General features: G+C 40.7%; 1 protein-coding gene across 3 annotated transcripts in view; it reads left to right on the top strand.

Moving 5' to 3' along the window:
- PLD5 (phospholipase D family, member 5) overlaps positions 1–22,670 on the top strand; it is a 296,287-nt gene that overhangs the window by 100,314 nt on the left and 173,303 nt on the right. For 2 of the 3 annotated variants that reach the window (XM_012644361.1, XM_012644362.1), the window contains exon 2: positions 1,722–1,858. In XM_012644361.1, the coding sequence (XP_012499815.1) occupies positions 1,722–1,858 (137 nt within the window). Of the gene's footprint in view, positions 1–1,721; positions 1,866–22,670 lie in introns of all 3 variants that reach the window. The other variant, XM_012644363.1, reaches the window with a different exon arrangement.

Here is a 22,670-nt window from a genome sequence, read left to right as displayed (position 1 = left end):
CACAGTCCTATTGCTTGCGAATTAGTTATTGAGAGAAGGGTTAGCTCCGTGAGAAAGGAAAATGCTCACGGAAACTTACAGTGGGAAGGAAGCTCTGGATGCTGTCACTTCACCTCTCGCTCAACCCACATGGCCTTCTCTACAGCTTCCACCCGTGTGACATCTTCCTCGGCTCGATCCCTGTCAGTGAGAGGGCTCACCACCTCCCTAGGTCTTCTGTTAGAGTTTTGGACAACTCCGTTCCTAAACACATTGACTACCACACACAAAAAATCAGAAACTTTTCCTTTGAGCCACAGTATTTTATTACAAAAACAGAATAAAAAACTTCAAGTGTAATTTAAAGGTAAACATAAATAGAAAAGCGGAATTTATTGACTTCATTTCATCCATGTTTTTAGAATGAAATTGTCAATATTAATGGTAACATTATGAATATCAACAAGTAGGATTTTATATATGCTTCACGTGGCCCTGGGGTCAAAACTAGAGTGAGTTAAATACAACTCACATGGCTGTTAATGTGTTAAAATTATGTTCTAGTATTATATAGTGATCTCTGTGGCTTCTATCTTGAATCTTTCTGTTATGTGCCATGTCTACAAAAAAATTTGAAGATTTCTAACATCTTATGTTTTAATAACTAGCATTTGTGCAATGCTGGGAGTTTGCAAAGGGCTTCTGCATATTTTCTTCTTATTGTAATCATGGGGGTAGGTATTATTCTCCTCATTTTACGGGTGAGGACAACATATTTCAGAGTCAAATGACTAAGCTCAAGATCACACAGCTAGTGTAATAAGAAATAACATTCATAGGGTGTCGGGCAGATGAGAGGGGGGTTCAGTGAAAAGTACAGATCTGATGATGGTAGATATAATAATAGCATTTCAAATTTTCTTTTCTCTAAATAAGCTGAACTCATCATAAAGCTTAGATTGCAATCATGTTTATGGGTTCTCCTTAAAACTTTTCTTCCCTTGTTTCAACTCAATAAAAACAGAAAAAGTGTGGTTCCAATTGATTTGTGAAATGATCTGTTAAGGATTGAAAATGAATTAGTCTTTTGGGGACTCAAATATTCAGATCATAGCAGACAGAAAGCAGGCAAGGTTATTTATCTCGGTGGTCGTGGCTGGTGCCCAGTTATCATGGCCCTGTCTTCTGCCAACTTCACCCATGAGGCCCTAGAGACAGGGATGTCTCAAATTACAATGCTTGAGCCTAAAGATAAAGACCTGAGTGACTCTGATTCCCTGGACCTTCAGCTTGTGTTTTTAAGTGAACATCATATCAAGAGTATGAAGATTGGTTATGTTTGTGTTCAGCGTTTTGAAACGAATAATGTCAGTTAAATAACCCATGAAGCTAGCATCAGTGTTTCATTTTTAATTCGAAATGATAGATCTCACGGTGATCTTTTCTCGACTGCCTTTGAGTGAAAGAAGAAGAGCAAGCTTGTTCAGAATCCTGGGTACTGCATTTGAATTGTCTAACAGGTTCTCTACCATGTTTAGTGGGAGCTTGAGGCTGTGTTGAGAAATAAGCATAAAGTTCTTGGGCTTTTTCACCCAGAGAACAGCTCTTCCTTCTCTGGCAGTGATCAAAGTCATTATATCCCCCCAAATTTTTGCTGGAATTTGGAAAAGTTGTCAGATCTTGCGTTTCCTAAGTGAAAGTGGCTGCACTTAACTTTCCCTTGTTTTCTGTCCCTCTTTCAGTCCCAGCAGAAGTGCATCGTGATCTTCGCCCTGGTGTGCTGCTTTGCCATTCTAGTTGCATTGATATTTTCGGCCGTGGACATCATGGGAGAGGATGAGGATGGACTCTCAGAAAAAAATTGCCAAAATAAATGTCGGTAAGAGGTAACAAACAAAAATTCTCTTTTAGGGAGTGGGCAAGAGATCCAAAGAGGGCTCTGGACAGTGGAGAGAAAACTGTCATAACCACATGTCGTCATCCAGCTGCCCCCGGGCTTAAGCTGAGGTGTGACTCTCTGTCCCCTAATGTGCTTACTGTCAGCCCAAGGGAATGCAGATGAGGCACGATTGAATTCCCTGTACAGCTTGGTCATATTTTATACAGAGGGGTGGTCAACAAAATGAAAATTTGTAGCAATCCGCATGTCTGGAGGCCACTGTACATGAGGTTTGGGTTGGCTCCAGGATGAGCCTGGCAAAAATGAGTGCCCCAGTGGACAAAGAACACCACTCTGGCTGTTGTATCAAACGGAAGCTAAAAGAAGCGCATCTCAGGAAAAATTCCAACTTAAAGTTAGGAATTAAAGAAGTAGGAAAGTCTATGAGAAGACATGGGCCTCCTCATTCTGTCTCAATTTAGCACACAGTTTTTAATCTAGAAATGACGACAGCTTTACCATTATATTTATGAATTATGTCTCTTCAGTTACATTAAATGGCATTTCCCTGGGGCCATTCCTGACTGGCAGAGCTATCACAGCATGGTGTCAACCCCGTAAATCTCCTTATCAATTTCTTCCCTGAGCTGCTACTTTTTTGGGGTGGTGAGGATAGGAGGAGAATGTAGAAAAATACCAAGAGGAAGCAGGTAAATAAGACATCTATTTTTACATATGCATTCCTGCAAAGCTGCAGTAGGGCCACAAAATTACAACAGTAATTATGAATTAGAGCTTATAATGAATTTAAATTGTAATTTTTTCCTGTGGAAAGAGCCCCACTTTTCCAGCTTAAAATCAGCAACCTGGTCATGTGTATATGAGCTTTCCCCCTGGATAGTTTGCTTTGAAATTCAATGTTCTGGCATAGGTAATGTCCCCAAAAGACAATTGACTTTTTTTTTAACCCATGATACATGATAGTCTAGTTACCAGGCAACAAGTATTACACGCAGAGAAGAGCATACAAGAAAGAAATCAATATACACATTTTAGATTTTCTTCCTTCATGTTAGAAAGGTGTTCCATAAATACATATATTTCCCAGACTAGATTTGGGAGAAAAATTGTTTAGGGGTTATTTTAAGGAAAGCAACAGAACAACAGCAAATTGCTATCATCTTTTGCTAGTGCTATTACACGTCAAACATAAACGTTCCATGGACAAGAGGCCAATGACTCGTGTTTTCTGAGTGGAAAACCCCTGCCTCTCTCCTCCTCCACCCTGCCTCACTTCACCTTGTAATGAAGACTGCTGCTTACTTTAAATGCAAACCCAAACACCTAGAAAGCAATTTGATAGAGGTCAAACCATAACAACTTCCTTAAGACAAAATACCCAGGACTTTTCAACACACGTAGCCAGGTATTGGTAGTTTTCAATGAAAAAGACAGAACCTTCGAATTATACTTCTTTTCACTTTGGGGAAGCTATAATTTACTTAAATTTTTATTTTTAACTCATACAACTGGAATTTGGGTCTGGTTATATTTTCTGTCACACTCAGTAAGTACATTCTGATAATACTGCTTCTCCTGCCATCTAGCAAATATTCTTCTAACTGCCACCCATTCTCCTGCCTCCTTCCTCCGGATATTTGGAATCACGACCTGGTTATAAACACCGCCCCTATATGCAGCCGTCTTTTCCAGAACACAAGTCCCCTCCGGATGTTTCTTCTGCAGCCTCTTCCCCTGTGTCCGTGTTTCTGTTCTCCTGCTCTCTCAGGCAAGTGTGTATTATATGTCTGCCCTGGAACTGGTGTCTCGCTTCCACTTCACGGCCCGCCAAAGAGGGTTCTGCTTTCCCCCTCTCTCCAATGCATAGGACAAGGAGGTAGGGTCACTGCAATCGATGCCTTGTGCCCCAGTCCAAGTTTCCAGACAGTTGTTCCACCATCTTTTCTGGATTGTTCTTATCTTAATTTGAGGGAATTTTCTTATACCATCCACTCCCCCCTTATCATCATAGGCAACATTGTCTTCTCACTTACAGGACTCTTTCCCACCTTCTTTTGTGCCTGGCTAACAGACCTCCTAACCCTAAGTTCTATCCCTTGCCAACATCCTTAATAACTCAAGAGTTTATTTCCCAACACTCTAGCCTTGCCGTTTTCTAGCCATCTCAAATCAATAAATTTAATGCCCACTTCACCTTGGCACCTACCTGCCAGCAAACTACTCCACTTCCAAACCTGCCTAATGCAATGAATGACCATGGACTTTGAAATCAGAAAGATTTGAATTCAAATCTTCATTCTGTCCCTTACTAACTCTGTAAGCTTGAGCAAGATATTACTAGTTGAATTATTTCATTCAGCAATTATTGGCAAGGCACCCGGAGACTGAACAAGGAGCTACAATACAGTAAAGAGGCTGTCATAGCAACATACTGTGGTCAGACCTACGATGGGGTGTCAGAGGGGCCTGGGAGAGTGGCCTGACATAGAGAAAGGAGTAAATGTGGCCTTGGATGCCACTTTGCCCTTCATGGGTTATGAAGGCTATTTTAGTTTCATTTCCTTTAAAAACGGTAGATTAAAAAAAATCTATCTCACAAGGTTGTATGAGGATTCAGTAAGTTGTATAAACCTATAGCAAAGCACCAGGAAACTCATAGCAAACAATATATAAATGTTAATTTTCTCCCTGTGCCTTCCAAAGAGCCCAGAAATACCCCTTCTTTATCCAGAACTAACTTCCTATTCCTCCCGCTTCCTCACTTATCCTGAATCTACTCCTTATCCTGATTTTAGTCCTCGGTTCTGTGGGAATAGATGAAGACCAGCCGCTTGAGAACAGAGGCTATTTATTCAGAGCTTGCTACAGCGAGGGAGTCAACCGTCGTCCATTGCGCTTTGCAGACTTAAAGGCAGGCAGAGGCGCAAGAAAGTTCCACAGTGGAGCAAAGACGCCCAGAGTGTGCTCTGACTGAGGCCGCTGGATGAGGAGGCTCTACGTGGGCTGAGAGAAAGTGATTGGAGAGGGTGTGTATTTAGCTTTCTCTGGTTGGTCCCGAGTTGGAAGTAGGAATGAAAATTAGGGAAGCTGTCAGTTATTAACCAAGTCCTGGCCATTTGGGGGCAGTTGTTAGAGAGGTCCTTGTTTTGCTACCCGGATGGTTGCTGGAGACGGCAGTCCGACTTCCCACAAGGCTGACTTACAGCAGGGGGCTTCCTGGGACTGGCTCTGGTAGACAAGGGGTTGGTTTCTTGGCCAGGTTACTGCAGGCTGTGGGTCAGAGTTCCATCTCATACATGATTTGGCCATTGTCCATTTGTTCATCCAGTCTCTCAGTTCCGCGAACCTCCCCCTGGACCCTTAGCCCCTTCTGTCTTAATTTTGTCCTTACATATTTGCCAGACCATGATTAGCATGTCTCGGTGCTTCCCACGGCATCCTAAATTCTCACTTGCTCCCTTGGGTCTTTGGACTCAGCCATGCCGCCAGTTCTTAAACGGGTTGACCCATCGCTGTCCTGAAAGCAGCCGCAGCCACTGCTCCGAACCCCGATCAGGCTGCAGAGGAGAGTGGGTTCCACGGTTCTTCAGTCCCTGCTTCCTCCAGGCAGGGAATCCCCAGAGATGCCCCCTCTCAGTGTACCCACACGGACGCAGACCAGTAGTGAAAACCGCGGGTCTGCAGAAACTCCCAAGCAGGCCGTCCTCAACTGAAGCATTTCTGCAGAAAATTCCAGTTCTTCCTTTCATGACCGCATTGCTGTCCTGGCACTAACCTCCCCAGACTTCTTCCCAGCCTTTACTTCAAGGTGGCATAAGTGATGTCACGTGATGCTGAGCTTCCAATGACTGTTTATGTCACTTAAGTACAGTTTTGTCTTCATGCTTTTCTCCTCATGGTGTTACTCCCCTAAAGACTGCTGCTTGCTCAGTTTAGCTTCGCTAAGATCTTATTACTTTATAATTAAGCTCCTTCTGTGTTTGTAGCTCAGAAAATTGAAAGAATATCAGCATTCTACAATCTGTCAGCATCTCGTCACTATTTTGACAGCCTCTCCCCAAGACCTCCTCATCTGGTGCTCTCTCTTCCAAATATAATACTTTAATTTGTCTTATTTCTAACAACTAGTCTTTCTATCTCCTAATAGGTTCCCACTGTGAATCATACTGCCCACTCAATGTTTTTCCAACTTTTATATGTCTCTCTAAAAAATGTATCTCCCTATTAAAAATCCTTATAATTTTTTTTTTTGTCTGACTGGTTTTATTTCTTCCCCCCTTGTGTTATCTTGCTGCTGTTTGACTGTACTAATAGTAGATAATTTTATCATAATTTTCTACACAAATCTATAAAATATCAACTGCTCCAAATGTATTTTCCAAATACCTTTTAACCAGCCTCAGACTGGGCTCAGTGGCTCGTGCCTATAATCCTGGCACTTTGGGAGGCCAAGGTGGGAAGATCAGTTGAGGCCAGGAATTCAAGACCAGCCTGAGCAAGGGTGAAACTCTATCTCTACAAAAAATAGAAAAATTAGCCGGTTGGATGGCTCATGCCTGTAGTCCCAGCTACTCGGGAGGCTGAGGCAGGAGGATCTCTCAAAAGCCCAGGAATTTGAGGTTGTAGTGAGCTATGATGACACCACTGCATTCTAGCCTGGGCAAGAGAGGGAGACCCTGTCTCAAACAAAACAAAACAAAACAAAAAACACCAACCTCAATTGTTAGGTCCAGAAATAAGATCTTTTGACCTCAGTGAATGACTCTGACCTATTTCTTTGTCTCTTTGTACGGGATTTCTGTGCATTTCCCAATGTGCTTTTAGTTGTTGAGTCAGTCCCTATAACTTCAAACCTCCATGTCACTCGACTACCTGAGGGAGTGAAAGGCAGATTTTCTAGCTTCTGCTGGGAAACTGCATGTCCATGGGCTCTGGGGAATCACTGAATGGGGGGGAAAGCTTAAACCGCCGGCTTAGCGTGCTCACACCCTGTGACCTGGCTAGCTGTGATTCAGTGGTGCCTCTGATGATCATTATACCCCGTTCTTGTAATATGCTGTGAAGTGTCCCACATGTCATGTTCCCAGGGACCGGCAGAGACACTGGAGCTGACCTCCGGGTGTGGTTCGTGTGCAGAGTACCTGCTCCCACACGGAGCTTTCACCCTTTCAGGTGAGAGGCTGTGTGTGTAGCTGCAACTGTCTGACCAGCCTCCCACCCAGCCCTACACCCGGGTGATCCTCTACCAGTCGTTTCTCGTTACTACTCCCCCACTTATTAGTGACACTCAGACACTCACTAGAAGAGGGATTTTCGTTACCTCACCTCCCCGACAAATGCACACAGAGCCCCTCAGCATCCTGCTCCTCCCCCACCTAAGGCCCAATTCTCATGACAGTGGGAGAATGAATTTTTGCAAAAATAGCATTAAACAAGCTGAGTAAATATACAATCTTGGGTGACTTAGCATTGCCATATAATTGTATTGATGGGTGTGTGCCACCTATTTTATCTGGGTAATTATGTTCCTGCCCCCATCCTCCTGAGTCAGCCACCATGCCTAAGTGGCTGCTGGTCTAGCTTGTCTCCTTCCCACAAATCTTCATATCCATTTTCGCTTGATCCGAAGCATGAAGGGAAGGGACAAACTCAGTCTATATCTATGTCGATATCTATCTAGTTCCCAATATTCCTGAATCCAGGAATTTTCTTTCATCCTAAAATGAGTGGACTTGGGTCTTACAAAGGGGGACCCATGTAACATCACAGGCTGGTGTTATATATCGTACCAATGTGCAAGTTACCATGGCAGCTCTCCAGTAAGGAGTTGCCTGGACCACTGAAATTTGGTCACAGAAAGTATAGCAAGAGCCAGATTCGCCTTGTAATATGCCAGTCCTTCACACGCAGACTTTTTATGCATCCTTTCTATATTTTCATATTTCTCTATTAAAAAACTGACTTCTCTGTATTTGTCACATCCTTTGTTTTCTGAATCTCTCCCTCTGACCCATCATTTTCTTACTTAAGATAAAAACCCTGTCTACAAATATATCTATATCTGTATTAATAACTCAGCTGCAGCTTCAGTGTAGGACATATATAATTTGATTCATCAACCTATGACCTTCCTAGAGGAGTGCCTGGAGAGACCTCTTTATGCACAGACGATCGCCTCCTAGTGGTTTGTCACTTTTCCCTTTAGTGCCATGACCTTAGAGCTGTCTTAACAGACTCAACTTGCTCCAATAGACTTTAATTATTGTTTTCTCTTTTTTTTTTTTATTTCAGCAAATTATGGGTGTACATATGTTTAGGTTACGTGTGTTGCCCTTGGTTTCCCCCCCCACCGAAGTCCGTGTTTCAAATATGTCCATCCTTCAGGTAGTGCGCATTGCACTCCTTGTGTATACAAATACCCGTCCCCTATTGTTTTCTCTTTTAATGCCCAAATTGTCACCACTTGGCCAGTGGGAGCCACCTTTGGTACTTTCTGACACTATTTCACGTATCTTTGAGAGCAGCCTTGCTTTCTGGCAACAACAAGCTATTCTAGTGACATTGTAAATTTTCTTGCTTTGAGACATGGTATTATTTACTCTCCAATGAACCCTGGTTCCTTTTCATGGAGACTTCTATTAATATTAAAGACCAAAATCTAAGTTCTAAGAGTGTCCTTACATTGTCCCACAAGGGTATTGGTGATAGACACGATGATACCCCAGGAGATGTTCTTTAAACTGCAGTACTTTTCTGATTGAACAATACTTCTCCCTCCCTCCATCTCTTTCTCCCTCCCTCCATCTCTCCCTTCATTCTTTCATACTGTATATGTAAGAGCATAGATGATAGGGCCATATTGTCTGGGTTCGAATCTGGCTATACCACTTAGGAGCTTTGCAATCTTGGTCAAGTTTCTTAATTTTACTGTGCCATATTTTTTTCATCTGTATAATGAAGACAGTTATTGTGTCTAACTTGAAAGATGTCTGTAAGGACTAAATATGTTAATGCAATAGTGTCTGTTGTATAATAAATGTTCAACACCTCTTAGCTGTACTTTTTACTAAGGGACATAAGTTCATTGCAGGTGTTTGCAATTTTCTTTTAGTTTCCATCTTATTTTGCTCCAAAATGAGGAAGAGCTTATGATCATTTTTCATCATTTTCTTAAACTATGCATTTTTCCCTTTATCTACATTAACTTTGACCTACTATGCTTTATATTGACAAACCCAACCATGTTTTTAAATTAGAGTGTTGCTCCCAAATTTAGAAGACTCCATTTGGTTTTTGGCTCTTTGTTTGATATCTGTGCACTTTTCTGACTGTCTAAAGAGAAAGAGAAGCTCTAACCTACACCCCCACTCCCACTGGAACACCAAAGAATCTAAAAGCCTTGAGCACCAGATACTACAAATAGATTTCTAACGCACTAAATGAATAATATTGACGAAAGGTAGAATAAAGGCGAAAACTGGCGCTAGAGCCTTTTATTTTACATCATCTCCCAGTTGCTCCATTTGAGCCAATAATAAACCTATTTTCTTTATAATTTTCTTAATGTATTTTTTCTTTTATCAGTGCCAGCATCTATTTCTTCCAGAATTTTCTAGGATCTGAAGAAAGAGAAGAGATAAACACTTGTGTTTAATCCACTCTAGTAAACATCAGTGAGCCATTTGCTCCACATCGTATTGGCTTCCTCTTGTCTTTCCCCAGTTCTAACTCCTTCCGCTTTCCTGTAACCCTGACCTGACTTTCCCCAGCCTCTGTTTGGAGATTGCTTTAGTGGAGAAGACGGCATCCACCAGATATAACCACTTCAGCTTTCTTCCCAACTGAGAATCGCCAAAGTACCTTTGTCCGTCCTTCTTTCTTCCCACTTTTATCTCAGAGGAAGAGATATCCTATGCCCTTTCCAAAGCTAACCCACTGGCTACGTGCTGGATCCCACGGAAATAAGTGAAGACCAACCGCACGAGAAAAGCAAAGGTTGTTTATTCTGAGCTTGCTGCAGCAAGAGACTCAGCCACCATCACTCGGGTTCTGGCTAAGATTCAAGGGCTGGCAGAGGAGAGGGGAACGTTTTACTGGTGTTCTCAACATTTCAGTGTTTTCATTGTTTTCCCAACTAGATCAAAGACTCCCTGAGAACCAGGAACCCATCATCTTTCTCTCTTTGTGTCTTACACAGTATCTCACATCAGGACTGAGTAGCTGCTCTTTTTTAGTAGGCAGTAATTTCCATGTAAAAACAAGTATAAATTATAGGAATAATACGGTTCGTTGAGATCGATATTATCTATTACTAGATCACTTTATTATTTCTTCATAGTATTATTTGCTTTGGGACAATAACCGAAGAGTATGAGAAGAGATACAAAAGTTTATAGATTATTTATCTCAAGACTATCACATTGGAAATAAGTTAGAAAAAGAAATTTGCTGAGGAATTGCGTGAAGTAAAATAATCTCACACTATATTTTTTATCACTTGCATCGAATAAATAACTTTTAAAAATAATTGGGAATGGAAGATAGCTTAATTTTAAATGAAGAAAAAGAGACGTCCCCAAACACATTGAAATACAGATATTTTTATGCTTCTGAACTCTACTCCTGTGAAACGGCAGGCACTTACTGACATTTTCATTTCGCCACTGAGTTCAGTAAAATTCAAATTTCCTGAATTATGGAAGATTTACCCAAAGAGTATTGTTTATAGTCCCAGAGCTAAAAATCTCAAAGGTTATTTTAAAAATAATGGTTTATCTTTAGAATTTAATGTTCATAGGAGGAAATCTGAGAGAGTGTAACACTTCCTGATGGTCTATAATTGCTACTTTGGGAAGCTGCAGAAGCTAATTATTTCAAAGTTTTGATTTTAATGAAACTTAATATACGATTAATGATGTTGACATTTCCTGTTGCCAGGTTTATCCTCCAAAAGGTCATTTGCATGTGATGTATGTTTTTCGCAAAGTTCATTGAGCCCTTACGGGCACAGCCATACCTGATAATCAGGGATTGTGTTGGGAACAGAAGGTACAGACAGCCTGTTCTAGCCACCTTGTCGGGAAGGGTCCTGGGATGATCATTCTCGTTGTAACAGAGCAGAGCCCACCCTTAACCTGACGCAGTAGGAACAGCGACCAAGGGGAGAAAAATAAAAAGAAAACCTAGGTTGAAGCGCCCCAGATACTCTCGTATTTTGATTACAGACATCTAATTAGAAACTCTTTCTAATTAGAACTTTCAGTTAAAATAATTGCCATTGTCACAAAGACCATATTGAGAAAAACAAAGTTTTTTTTTTATTTCAGTATATTACAGGGGTACAAATGTTTAGTTTACGTATATTGCCTTTGCCCCACCTGAGTCAGAGCTTCAAGCGTGTCCATCCCCCAGATGGTGCGCACCGTGCCCATTAGATGTGTATATACCCATCCCCTCCTCCCCCCACCACATGCCCAACATGCTACACATCCGATAAGGGGATAGTAACCAGAATCTATATAGAATTCAGGAAAATCAGCAAGAAAAACAAAGGTTTTAAAAGAAAAATTTGTTAAAGAATTCATGGGAGCTCAGCTTCCAAAACTGTAGAACTTTGAAATTTGGAACAGCTTGTGGATTTGGAGTGCAGAGCTTAAGAACGGGGTCATGTTTCAGAGTAGAAACGTTGGACTGTGAGTCTAAAAGGTACAGCTGCGAGCAGTAAAAGTTTCCGCAGACAAACCGCAACTGCAAATCTGAAGCTAGTTTTCAGATGTCACTCACACTTGGTGCAGGGGTGTGTCTGGGACATCACTTAGTTTCAGAAGACCTAGGGTCGGTCTCCTGTCTGCCTTCACACGGACATCTGAGGAAGTCATCTAAACTCAGCCTTGGTATTCTCATTTAGAAATTGATGGCGATTTTCCTTCCATGCTGTTGTGAGAAGAAAATAAGACAACACAAGGGGAGAAGATTGCAAAGTGCTTTACAAAGGGAGGTATTATATGATTCACTTAGTTTTTGGAACCACACTCACAAAGACTGATATCATCCAGTGCCAGAAATGTCATTCTTTTAAATATAAACCACAGTCTCATAAGGCTTACATTTTTACAAAAATAGAAATTGCAGTTTGCCAGAGCCACAACAAGCCATGGAGAGGTTGTGGAGCCCCAGCCCTCGCTGGGCAGCAGAGGTCGGGTGCAGTGTGTGAGAAATGCCCGAGAGAACTGAGTGCGCATCGCAGCTCGGCCACCTGCTGTGTGAACTTGGCTGTTTAACCTGCTTGCGTTCACGTGTAGAAGGATGGTGACCATATTAGTACATATTTTGTAGAGTTGTATAAAAAATAAATGAATTAAAATATGTAACTTGTTTGACTAAAAGGGAAAAACATATAGGTCAAGGATCTCGTCCCTCAAGATTAATCTACAAAACTCATCATCTTAGATTACCTCATTTAACTTTGCTTGTTTTATCACACTTGTATTTCCAAGTTACTCCATTAGATCCTTGCCTTTTAAAACAAGCAAGTGTTTATGCAATTGAAAAACTGATATATGCAGATGACAATAATGCAAACAATGTAGTCTTACAATGGAACATGACCCTTTTCCCACTGCAGACCTGGGGTCCCCTAGCCCAGAGGCAAATACTGCTAACATATTCTTGTATATCCTTCAGATCTATGACCTTATATGTGTACATATGGGTATGGATATTTGTACTCTGTGTATCTGTATATCTGTCCTTTTTTTCTTACAAATGGGGGCATGTAGACATGATTTTGTACCATGAACAATTTTTTCCAGACATCTTTACATATTAAGACATATAGATCCATGGTGGCTGCATAGCACTCATTGTATGAATATAATATAATTAATTAAACTAGTTCTTTACTGATCTGTAGGACATTTAGGTACCTTGGGGGTTTTCTTGACGCTGTTTTATTGTTGTAGTAACAAGCAGTGCTGCCAATGGATACCCTTATATAAACATATTTAGCCGTAAGTAGTAGAACATCCTTAAATTCCTAAAAATTGAATTGCTAGGCCATAGGGTAGATGCATTTTAAGTCTGTCTAGATAGTATGAATTGTACTACAAAGAGCCTGTATCATTAAGATGTAAGATTATTTGCTTTCCCCACTATTGTCAACATTGAATATTATCAAATTATTTATCTTTGCTAATCTGATAAAAAGAAGACAGTGGTATTTTATTATTTTATTTTTTAATTATGAGTGATGCTGAAAGTCTTTCCACATGTTTTAAAGAGCCATGTCTTCCTCTTTGTCTGTGACTTGCATCTTCGTAACATAGTCAGGACAAGTATGGCTTGATGGGGGTCCAGCAGAACACGGCAAAGTATCTGAGACTGATTCAGTGATTATAATAATAATTGCAATATTAATAGCAACAAAACAAATGACATCACACAGAGCAAATCTAATTTATCAGAGAGGTATAATGAGATTTGGGAGCCTTTATTTTCCATCATATTAGAAATATCCAATTATAGGAGATATTCATGGGTAATTATTAATGTGTTTACTTTCAGAGAACATTGAAAATTGATCATTTGTGCATCTATAAGATGAACTTTCACTGTGATTTCTTTGCTTCAATAATTGTGACATTCACTGTATAAGTTGGGCCTGTCCTGTCCTTTATTATAAATGAAGTACTTAATTCTGAGCACTCTTTTGGAAATATTGCAGGCTGGGATATTTATCTTTCTAGCTATTATGCAAATGCTTTCTTGTCTTTACCATGCGATTCTCAGTGAAGCTATGTCTAGTAACTGAAGTTAGAGTTGGCTGTTGTGTTTTAATTTGATTATAACATTATTTAGTCTCCATGTATATCCTAGTACTCAGTTCTTACTACAAAATGGATCTAGAACTAGATCTCCAGGTGGGGTGGTCTGTGGCCTATGACAAATGACCAGTTTTGGCTATTATTTGGTGTTATTGCAGCTGTCATTTATTGTGTATCTATAATATTGCCAGCTACCATATATGGGACCTAACATTATCTCATCAGTTCTTATAATAAGGCAGATGTTGTTATCCTTATTTTGCAGATGAAATGATAGGTGCAAAATTATCAAATAATCTGCCCACTTAGTAAGAGATCAAGCTTGGTTTTGTTGGGGAAAAAAAATATTTTTCCTCTATCCTCTTAGTTTCAGTGGCTGAAGCCTCAAAAACTGAACTGACAGAAGACAGATTAACAGGAGAAAAAGATTTGTCATATGCACGCGGGTGGGGCTCACAGAATTAAATGAAAACCCTAGAGAGGCATCAGACCCAGAGACTTATATGCCAATTTTACCAAAGGACAACAAATTTTTGGAGAAGTGACAAGACAAAGAGTTTTGAACTTCTAGGGGCAGTAAATTGTGGGAACCTTAATACATGGGAGAAACCAATAAAAGATAAGTGTTATTTAGTAAAGTTTGTTTCTACAGGCCCAGCTTGGTACCAACTTTGCTTATTGTTCATGGCCATAAAATTCCCCAGGGAGAGGGATTCGTGGCAGTCCTCATCTCTCAGAAGTTTCTGCCCATAGGCAGATAAGGGAAGTTCCAAGAAGGTTTCTTTCTGCACCTGTGGATTCTCAATGGCCGTCAGCTCAAAATAGTCTATATGCCAAAACGGCGTATTTGGGGTGGTGCATTCTGATTCCCTTCAGTTCAAATCCAGGTGTGGCTGACTCTCCTTATTTTTATGCTGCGAGGGCCGAGTCAGGGCTGGTGTGCCGAGGGCCACCTACCAAAGGGGAGGGAGTAACACCGTGACATTTGTTATGTTGTCCCCTCCGCAGTCTGGGTGAGCCGGTATCACTGTGTTTCCTCTAGTATATTCCTTGCAACCCATGTCTGCCTTGATGCTCTGCCTTTGCTTTAGCCAGCTCGTGAGCATCTCCCATCACTGTTCTTCAGCCGTTGGTGCAGATCCATGTTCGTTTCCCAAACCTGCTGGGTGGGAAGGAAACGTATGGTAGGCTTGGATTAAGGTTTTCTGATTTAGACCAAGTATCTTACATCTCAGAAATGAGCCTCAGAAAGACATGTTGTTTCCAAATCCCTACAGCCCCTCGCAAATCTTGCCTGCATGATACCGTGTCCTGGTCCATAGCTGGACTTCCCTCTGGATTTCCCCACCTTGAAACGCTCCCCTAGCCAAGCCCTGGGCCGCTCCCGGCCCCATCTTCCCAGGAGACCACAGTTCTGAGCTCACAGCATGCTCTCCCAGGACCCGCCACAGGCATCGCCCAGAGGACAGAGACCTTTTCAATGAGTGCATTGCTGACTGTTGACACTTTTCCATTGATGTCACTACTGAAACAAAAGAAAAAAAATTCTCTTTCTGAACTTCGCAAGCCTTTAAGATATACATCCTTGTACTGCATTTATTTTTATCCCAAATTCATCTGAAGGCTTGAGTCAGAAGGTTGTTTTTCTACATGAAGTAGAGACCCTGAGGGAGCCTTGCGTAGTTATGCACAGAGTTCTGCTGCCTGTGAGATTCCAGTTCCCTGCCTGCCTGGACAGCTCCATCTCTTGATGTCTCTTTCTTTAGCAACTTCCATCCTATGCTGTAGTGAGTCTACATGTCTTCCTAGGCCCCAGAAGTGTCAGACTCTCCCAGGGCTGAGCCTTCTTGTCACTGGCTTTCTCTGCAGGGTGCAACCTTCCCTCTGGTCTCCATCTCTTGGGTTTTACCTGAGGCAACTCTCCTACAGGAGGCCTTCTCCGCTCACCTTGGCCCCTGTGAAGTCACTGTCCTGGGTGCTACTACGCTGCCCAGAGCTGACCTCTGTTCTAATGCTCTGTATCTACTGGTGAAAACCGAGTATTTTTCCAGTAATTTAACCAGTCTCCACAGGAAGCTTATTTCACAAAATTAGTTATCTTGAAGTTGTTGACAATTCCCATTAGACATGTGGACTATAAACACTTCAGTCTTTAATTCGGTCCATAATATTGAGCTGAGCTACTTTAGGTAAGGGCTTTCTGTGAGTTTGGTTGTCTTTCTTTTCATATCGTTATTACAAAAGCAGGGAGAAGTAGCTAAGAGAGGGACTTTGCCCCCCACCCCCTCAGTTTTAACATATTAGGAATATTGTGCACAGGGAATTCTAGAGCTCTGAAAGTATTAACATCAAATGTCATGTATCTCTCAAACTACTCATAGATGAGTAAGTATTGAGTTTGGACTTTGGTCTGAGATTAATCAAAGTTGAGTCAAGGGGTATTTTAAACAATCTAAGACACACTCTGTTTATGAGTGACTCAGTCTAGCCTGGAAATGTGATATTAAAGGTTGATCATGTGGCTTTGTATCTGCTGTGTCTCTTTCCAGGTTCAGGCATTAATAATTATGCCGCCAGAGGCCTTAATTTTTATTCTCTCTTGGGAGTCAGGGAATATTAAAGATCCCTTCCAGAGGGTACTTTTTTTTTTTTTTTTTTTTTGGTATTTCCATGACAGATGAGTTAGGACAAGCCTTCTCAAGTGTGTGCTTTATTATCCTTTTCCTGAGTGACCCTTTCTTCCCGTTGACAACTTTGGTAAAGAAGAGAGCAGTGACATTTGTCCTTTGTGTACATTACTATCAAATTTTCATTCCGTGTTTAATCCCCGGGATGCCACGGAGGGCAAGATCTTTTGCTGATGTCACGGGGTATACGTTTGGTTAGACCAGTAATGCAAACACTTGAGACACCACATCTTAACTGCTGCCTGCCAAACTTTCTTCTCTTCTGGGCTATAAGCTTATCAGGGCTGGGAACTCTGTCTTACTAATATTTGCGTTTCTGGCAGCTGGCACAGTGCGAGCACGTATCGCCTGCTCAAGTGCTGATGGCGGTAGGAATGAAGAAATGCAATGCGGAGGTGACGTATCTGGCCCACTACTGCCTCAGCCAGAGCGGGAACCCAAATAAATGTTACACTAGGACAAAGGAAGAAAAAGAAAAACGAAGTGGTAGTGGGTAGAGAAAAGAGAACTAGACCAGGGAAAGAAAAGCTTTCAAATCTCTACTTGACCCGCTGAGTAAACTTGGGAAAGTCATTTAATTCCTCCCTGTTTATATTTCCCATCTACAAAATGAAGAGATTATCTAAGATGACCTCCAAAATCCCTTCTTCCTCTAAAAGTTATATTAAATCCATGAAATGCCAAAAGATTGAGATGGGTGAATAGGTGATGATATTTCATTAACATGTATGGGAAATGCTCAGATATATTCACAGAATGTTTAAGCTTTTAGGATTACCTGTCAAAGTTCAATGGATTGATGCACATTTTTTCAATCTGCCAATATTTAATAAGGGTCTACTTTGCATAAAGGCTCTGCTAAAGCTAGAGAGACAAAGAGGGATTACCATCAGTGTTGACCACCAAAAATATAAGATCAGTGCGTTAAGAAACAGCTGCACTGCAGCATAAAAATGCTGAAATGAAGGATGTGTCCTTAGTGTTAGGGAGTCACAGGAAGGAGCCACTACCTCACTCTGGGGGATGACAGAGCAGGTAACTGGATTTTAATAATTCCAGGCTTTCCAAGTAAGGGTCACAGCGTGTACAAAGACTTGACAATACCAAAAGGCTCGACTTTGTCACAGAATGCAAAGGAAGGAGAGACAAGAGATGACACAAATAAGACTGTGACCATCATGTGAAGGTTGTTCACATAAGGCTTAAAAATTTAGACTGTATTTTGAAACTAATTGGGAGCCATTAAATATTAATAGTTAACAAGAATATGGACATGATTCTATTTGCATTTCGGGGAATAATGTTAATATAATATAGCTGACGAATTTTTTCTCAAAGCATATTCCTAGATGCCTGTTTGAGAATCCCCTGGGTGATTATTAAAATGCACATGCCTGGGTTTCAATCTGATTCAATAGAATCAGAATTTCTATGGATTTGGCTCAGAAATCTCCATTAAAAAAAAAACAAAACTTTTTTTACAACTTATGCAGCTTAAAGTGTGGGAACCACTGGGCAAGTGAGTGGAGAGTTAGTGGCAGGAAACTCTGGAGAACACAGATTTTGAACTCAGATAAACGTTGAATCTCAGTGCTGTTCCTTAGTAGCTGTTTCATCCTTGCTGAGTTACTTAGCGTCTCTGAGGCTGAGTTTTCCCGTCTATAAATGAGTTTAAAAGTACTTGCCTCATAGATTGCAGTCAGGATTAATTAAGGTAATATATATATAAAGCACCTAATGTTGTGTGTACCAGATTTGGGGGCACAATGGAATTACCTGGAGAACTGATTTAAACTGTGTACTCCCCAAGATTCTAGGATAGGGTATACAGGACTTGAGAAACTCCCCAGATGATTTGGAACCAAACCAATAGGAATTACACAAAAGGTTAGCTCCCCTTCTCCTAAGGCAGTGACAGTGAAGGTATAAAAAAAGAGGATAAATTTAAGAGATTTCTAAAAGAGAGAATATTCAATTGCCTAAGTGATTTTTAAGGTTTTAATTCAGGTGGCTGGTTGTATCAAACTGTAGCTGGAGGATGCATTCTGTGTTGAACATGGTGGTGTCCATGGATCATCTGAGTGGAGATGCCTAGAAGCCAGTGCTGAACAGTGGACAAGGGCTGAGAATAAAGCCTGAGGTGGTGACAAAGAGTGAGCTGTCACAGTGGTAGCTGAAAAGAGCATAATCTCCCAGGGATGAGAGGGAGGATAAGAAGAGGCCCCATGATCCACCTCCATGTCAACACCAGATTTTAAAGTTTTTCAGGAAAAAAAAAAAATCCAGCAAGGAAATTGAAAAGGCATGAGATTAGGAAGAGAACCAGGAGAGGGTTTTTTTGGGGGAAATACACTAAAAAGAGACTGTCAAATGCCACAGTAAAATCAACTAAGAGTGAAAAGCAGAAATCCTGTCTTACCCATGATGGGTGCTGTGGCCATGGCAGTTGGTTGGATGGTAGATTGATTCCGGAGAAACATTGGTATGTTTGGCTTTATATTCTGACCTGAGATGCCCAATAAAGCCTCAGAGGCAGAAAGTGGTTGTTTACTACTCTTTGAGTGGGAAGAATACTTCCAAGTATCTCTTGTTCACAAAAACTGTTTTATCCAGGATTGACATCACTGATAATCTAGAAAAGGGTGTGTGCTCTGAAGAGTCGTAGAGTTTTTAGTACAAAACCCAACAAACACCTGCTCCTAATGGTTTCCTTTCTAGTTAGTTGTTAATGATTGACTATCCAGGTACATCTTTATCCTTTGATAGAGTTTTTAATATAAGGAAAGGTATTATTCTCTGTAGTAAGAACATTTGGGGATGAAGGAATTCACATTGCAAAAGTTAAAATTTAAGTGCACTGAACTTCATGCAGAGGCTATGACAATTACACAGCTTGCTAAAACTCAGCACTTTGTATTTTAAGGATGATTTTTTTTGCCTCCTAGTAAATTTGAAATGTGTAGCTTTGTTGTAACATTTTCAAGGAGTCAGCATGTTTGCCATTTCTTGTCTTGAGTTTTATTATTCCAAATTAGCTCCATTTAAACACCGAGGGACTACTCAGCACATTGCTCTGTTCTAGGGCTAATACAAGGAATTACAGCTCCCCATATTTCAAATTTATAATGATAGATACCAAAGAACTCTAGCTTATATTATCAAAAGCCTATCCTATTTACTCACTTATTTATTTAAAAAATACTTACATCAAATGAGCTATACGCTGTCTTCTTTTTTTAAAAGCTTATATAAAAGATGTAAAGGGCTAATCACCAAAAGAGAATATAAGCAAATGTCAAGATTCTTTTTTCAATAGTGCAAAAGTTTCAAGCAGAGAATAGGATGTATATTTTAGTTCTATTTTTTTTTCCCTCAAGCCAGAAGAAGGTATGGGGTAGGATCTAACATTTATCTAACATGAGTGTGTAGGGAGAAAATCTCTTGTGCCCTAAAATTCACTGAAAAATCACTGACGTGAGGCAAATTGATTAACAGGAGGAAAATGATACAAATGTATTTAACATGTATACACGGGAACCCTCAGGATGAAGATTCAACTCCCTAACGGGGCTTAGAAGCTCCTATGCCTTTCTGGTAAAATGGGTTATGGGAGGGGGGAAATGAGGAATTCTGCTGAGGGGCCATAAAGGATCACTAGGGAGGATGAATGATGGGGAACAAAGATTAACTGGTAAATAGTTCTCCTTGGAATTTAAATGAGTCTGAGATACTGGACAGTATCTTCTTAGAGAGTCTGTTCAGGTGTTGTCACGCTCCTCCTGGTCTTACATGGAGAGAAAGAAAAGAACAGGTATGCTTCTAGATGAGTCTGGACCTCAGGCAGAAGAAGAAACTTCCTTGACTTTGGGAGAGTCGATGGCAGGGTTCGGGGAGGTCAGAGAGACCTTCAGTCTTCTTCAGTGAGTCCAGTATGTCAAAATGCCATATGCTGGGGTAAAATATTTCTAATTTCCTTCAAGTGCATGTCAGGAACTTTAAGTAAACAGTACCTCTCCACACTTCGATTAGGCTGAGAGAAGTCAAGTAACTTATCCACACACAGACAAAGGACAGCTCCGGAGCATAGAACTCTAGTGCTGCCCCATGTCTCCATCCAAGGGAAGAGCAACCCTGAGCTAAAGAACTTTTATATTTAGTGTGCCAGTACTTAGCAGATAGTTTTGACTTTCAGAAACTGGTGAAACACTTTTTAAAAAGCAGGGCATGAACAATATGGATATTTTCTGATCAGAAATGCCATGTCACTATAATATAATAAGACTCTGACATGTAAGTGGCTCTCAAAGTAATTTCAGAAGAGCTGCTAGTAAGTTCTGAGAGCTACAGGGAGGCAGGGAGCTGTAGGCCTGTGGGGGTGTTCCACCCATTGATTTCTGTGTCACTCCGGTGACTCTAGGTCACAAAAGCCTCCGAGTCCAGGCTTGAGGAAATGTATCAGCTCTAGCAAGGGCTGGAATTTATGGAAGACCAGAGTCTGTGCTTACCAGTATGAAGGGATTCAAACTCAGGGATTTGTTTTTTTTTTTTTTTTAATACCATGCAGGCCTAACATTTTTCATCTATAGAGTCAGCCCACAGGCCATCCCATAGACCCCTGCTTTGCAGTTACAGCAGGTTGGTGTGGAAAGAGAGTTAATTCTGAACATATGTTACTGAAAGCTCAGTACTTGTCCCTGAGGTTGAATCAGTGAAAATGAAGAATGAGGACAAGTGGTTTGAGGAAAAAGGAAAAAGAAGTTTATTAATTTGCCAGCAAATGAGGAGGACAGTAGACTAGCATCTCAAAGACCACCATCCTGCCTTTAAGCAGAAAAACAGGGCTTTTTAAAGAGGGGTTTTCAGTGTCTGGGCTTGGTTCTACTTGACCATGTGACTGGTGTCACATGTCACAGTTCGGGCTATTGTTGTTTAACTATAATCAATGGTTTTGGACTTGGGTTATAGAGACCTTATCTCCAGTGACATGATCTTGTGACCTGTGTCCGGACAATTCTGTTGAGCCATCACCTGTGATTTAAGATAATAGAAAACAAACAGCAAAAAACATTTTTCTGTTTCTTTGCGGTGGCCTGGGGAAGGATTGCAGGTTTTAATTGCTCAGCATGCAAATTCGTTTCTTAAGAGAAATTCAATATTGCCTTTGATCATTCTAATGAAACCATCTTGCTTTTTACTCACTTGATTTGACATTGTCCAGATTTATTTCCCGTAGCTTGGATTTGGACTGAGAGCTCTTCACTGGCGGTAGGGATACAGGCTGCCTATTTAAATTGCTTTGTTGTAAAGTGGGGGGTCATGTTTCCCTCTCTCTCTGTCAAAATTTTATTTTCCATTTTATGCATTGGGTGAAGATAAAGTTTTAATGCTTGACTGCAAAGCTCTGACTCTGCAGGGATGTACTTACTCCCTTTGTAGAAAACATGATTTCACAGTGTCCTGCCTTCAGCAAACTACATTTGTCAACTTTACTTCTTGATTCATCAAGTCATCTATGGCTTTTCTGCCTCCTCTTTGCCTGTCATAATCAACTTCTTCTGACCATCTGGGAAACCTCTGATCTTATGTGCAGAGTCCATTGAAGCATTTAAGTGCTAAAAAGAGGGGAAATCTTGTAAAAATGTAATTTTTTTTCGGCTTTTACACTGGGAGCAAAAATAAAATGCTTAAATGTGCTTCCTGCTGAGTAAGGATTTTAGAGATTACAGGCTTGCCTGCAGAATTCTGAATGGGGGCAGCAGTTCCAACACACCTAAGGAATTTGAGAAAGGCTCTAGGCATTGTCAACAGAAGGGACCAGAGCGATCTGTTGTGTTCTCTTTTTTATCAAAATAATTCCTGATAAATATTAGAGTTGCAAGTAACTCTTCAAGGCAGTGACACCCTTTCCTGAAGTCACGGCCAGCTCTGCCCTCCACCACTTTACGTTAGTTAACCGTAATGCTTCCAGTTTCACCGGGAGGCCTATGTACAAGTGTGTATTTAAGATGTCCACAAGTTTACCCCTAATTGACCCACTCATACTAAAAAAAAAAAAAAACAAAAAACCTACAATGGAATGCCATAAATAAATGAATGCTAAATTTTTTGTATTTACCTTTTAATAAACATATCCATACACATCAGTGTGTGTGTATATATACACACAATCATTACATACATACACTTATGTATATGTATTTATATGTATCAGTGTATATTTATAGTGATTCTATATAATCATCACAAATAATCAGTCTGAAGATCAGCTGTACTTCCTTCAGA

The sequence above is a fragment of the Propithecus coquereli genome, unplaced genomic scaffold (genome assembly GCF_000956105.1).
Source record: "Propithecus coquereli isolate 6110/MARCELLA unplaced genomic scaffold, Pcoq_1.0 Scaffold210, whole genome shotgun sequence".
In the NCBI taxonomy this organism is placed as follows: Eukaryota; Metazoa; Chordata; class Mammalia; order Primates; family Indriidae; genus Propithecus; species Propithecus coquereli.
The sequence above is the reverse complement of the archived record's forward strand: the minus strand, read 5'-3'. Positions and strand labels throughout refer to the sequence as shown.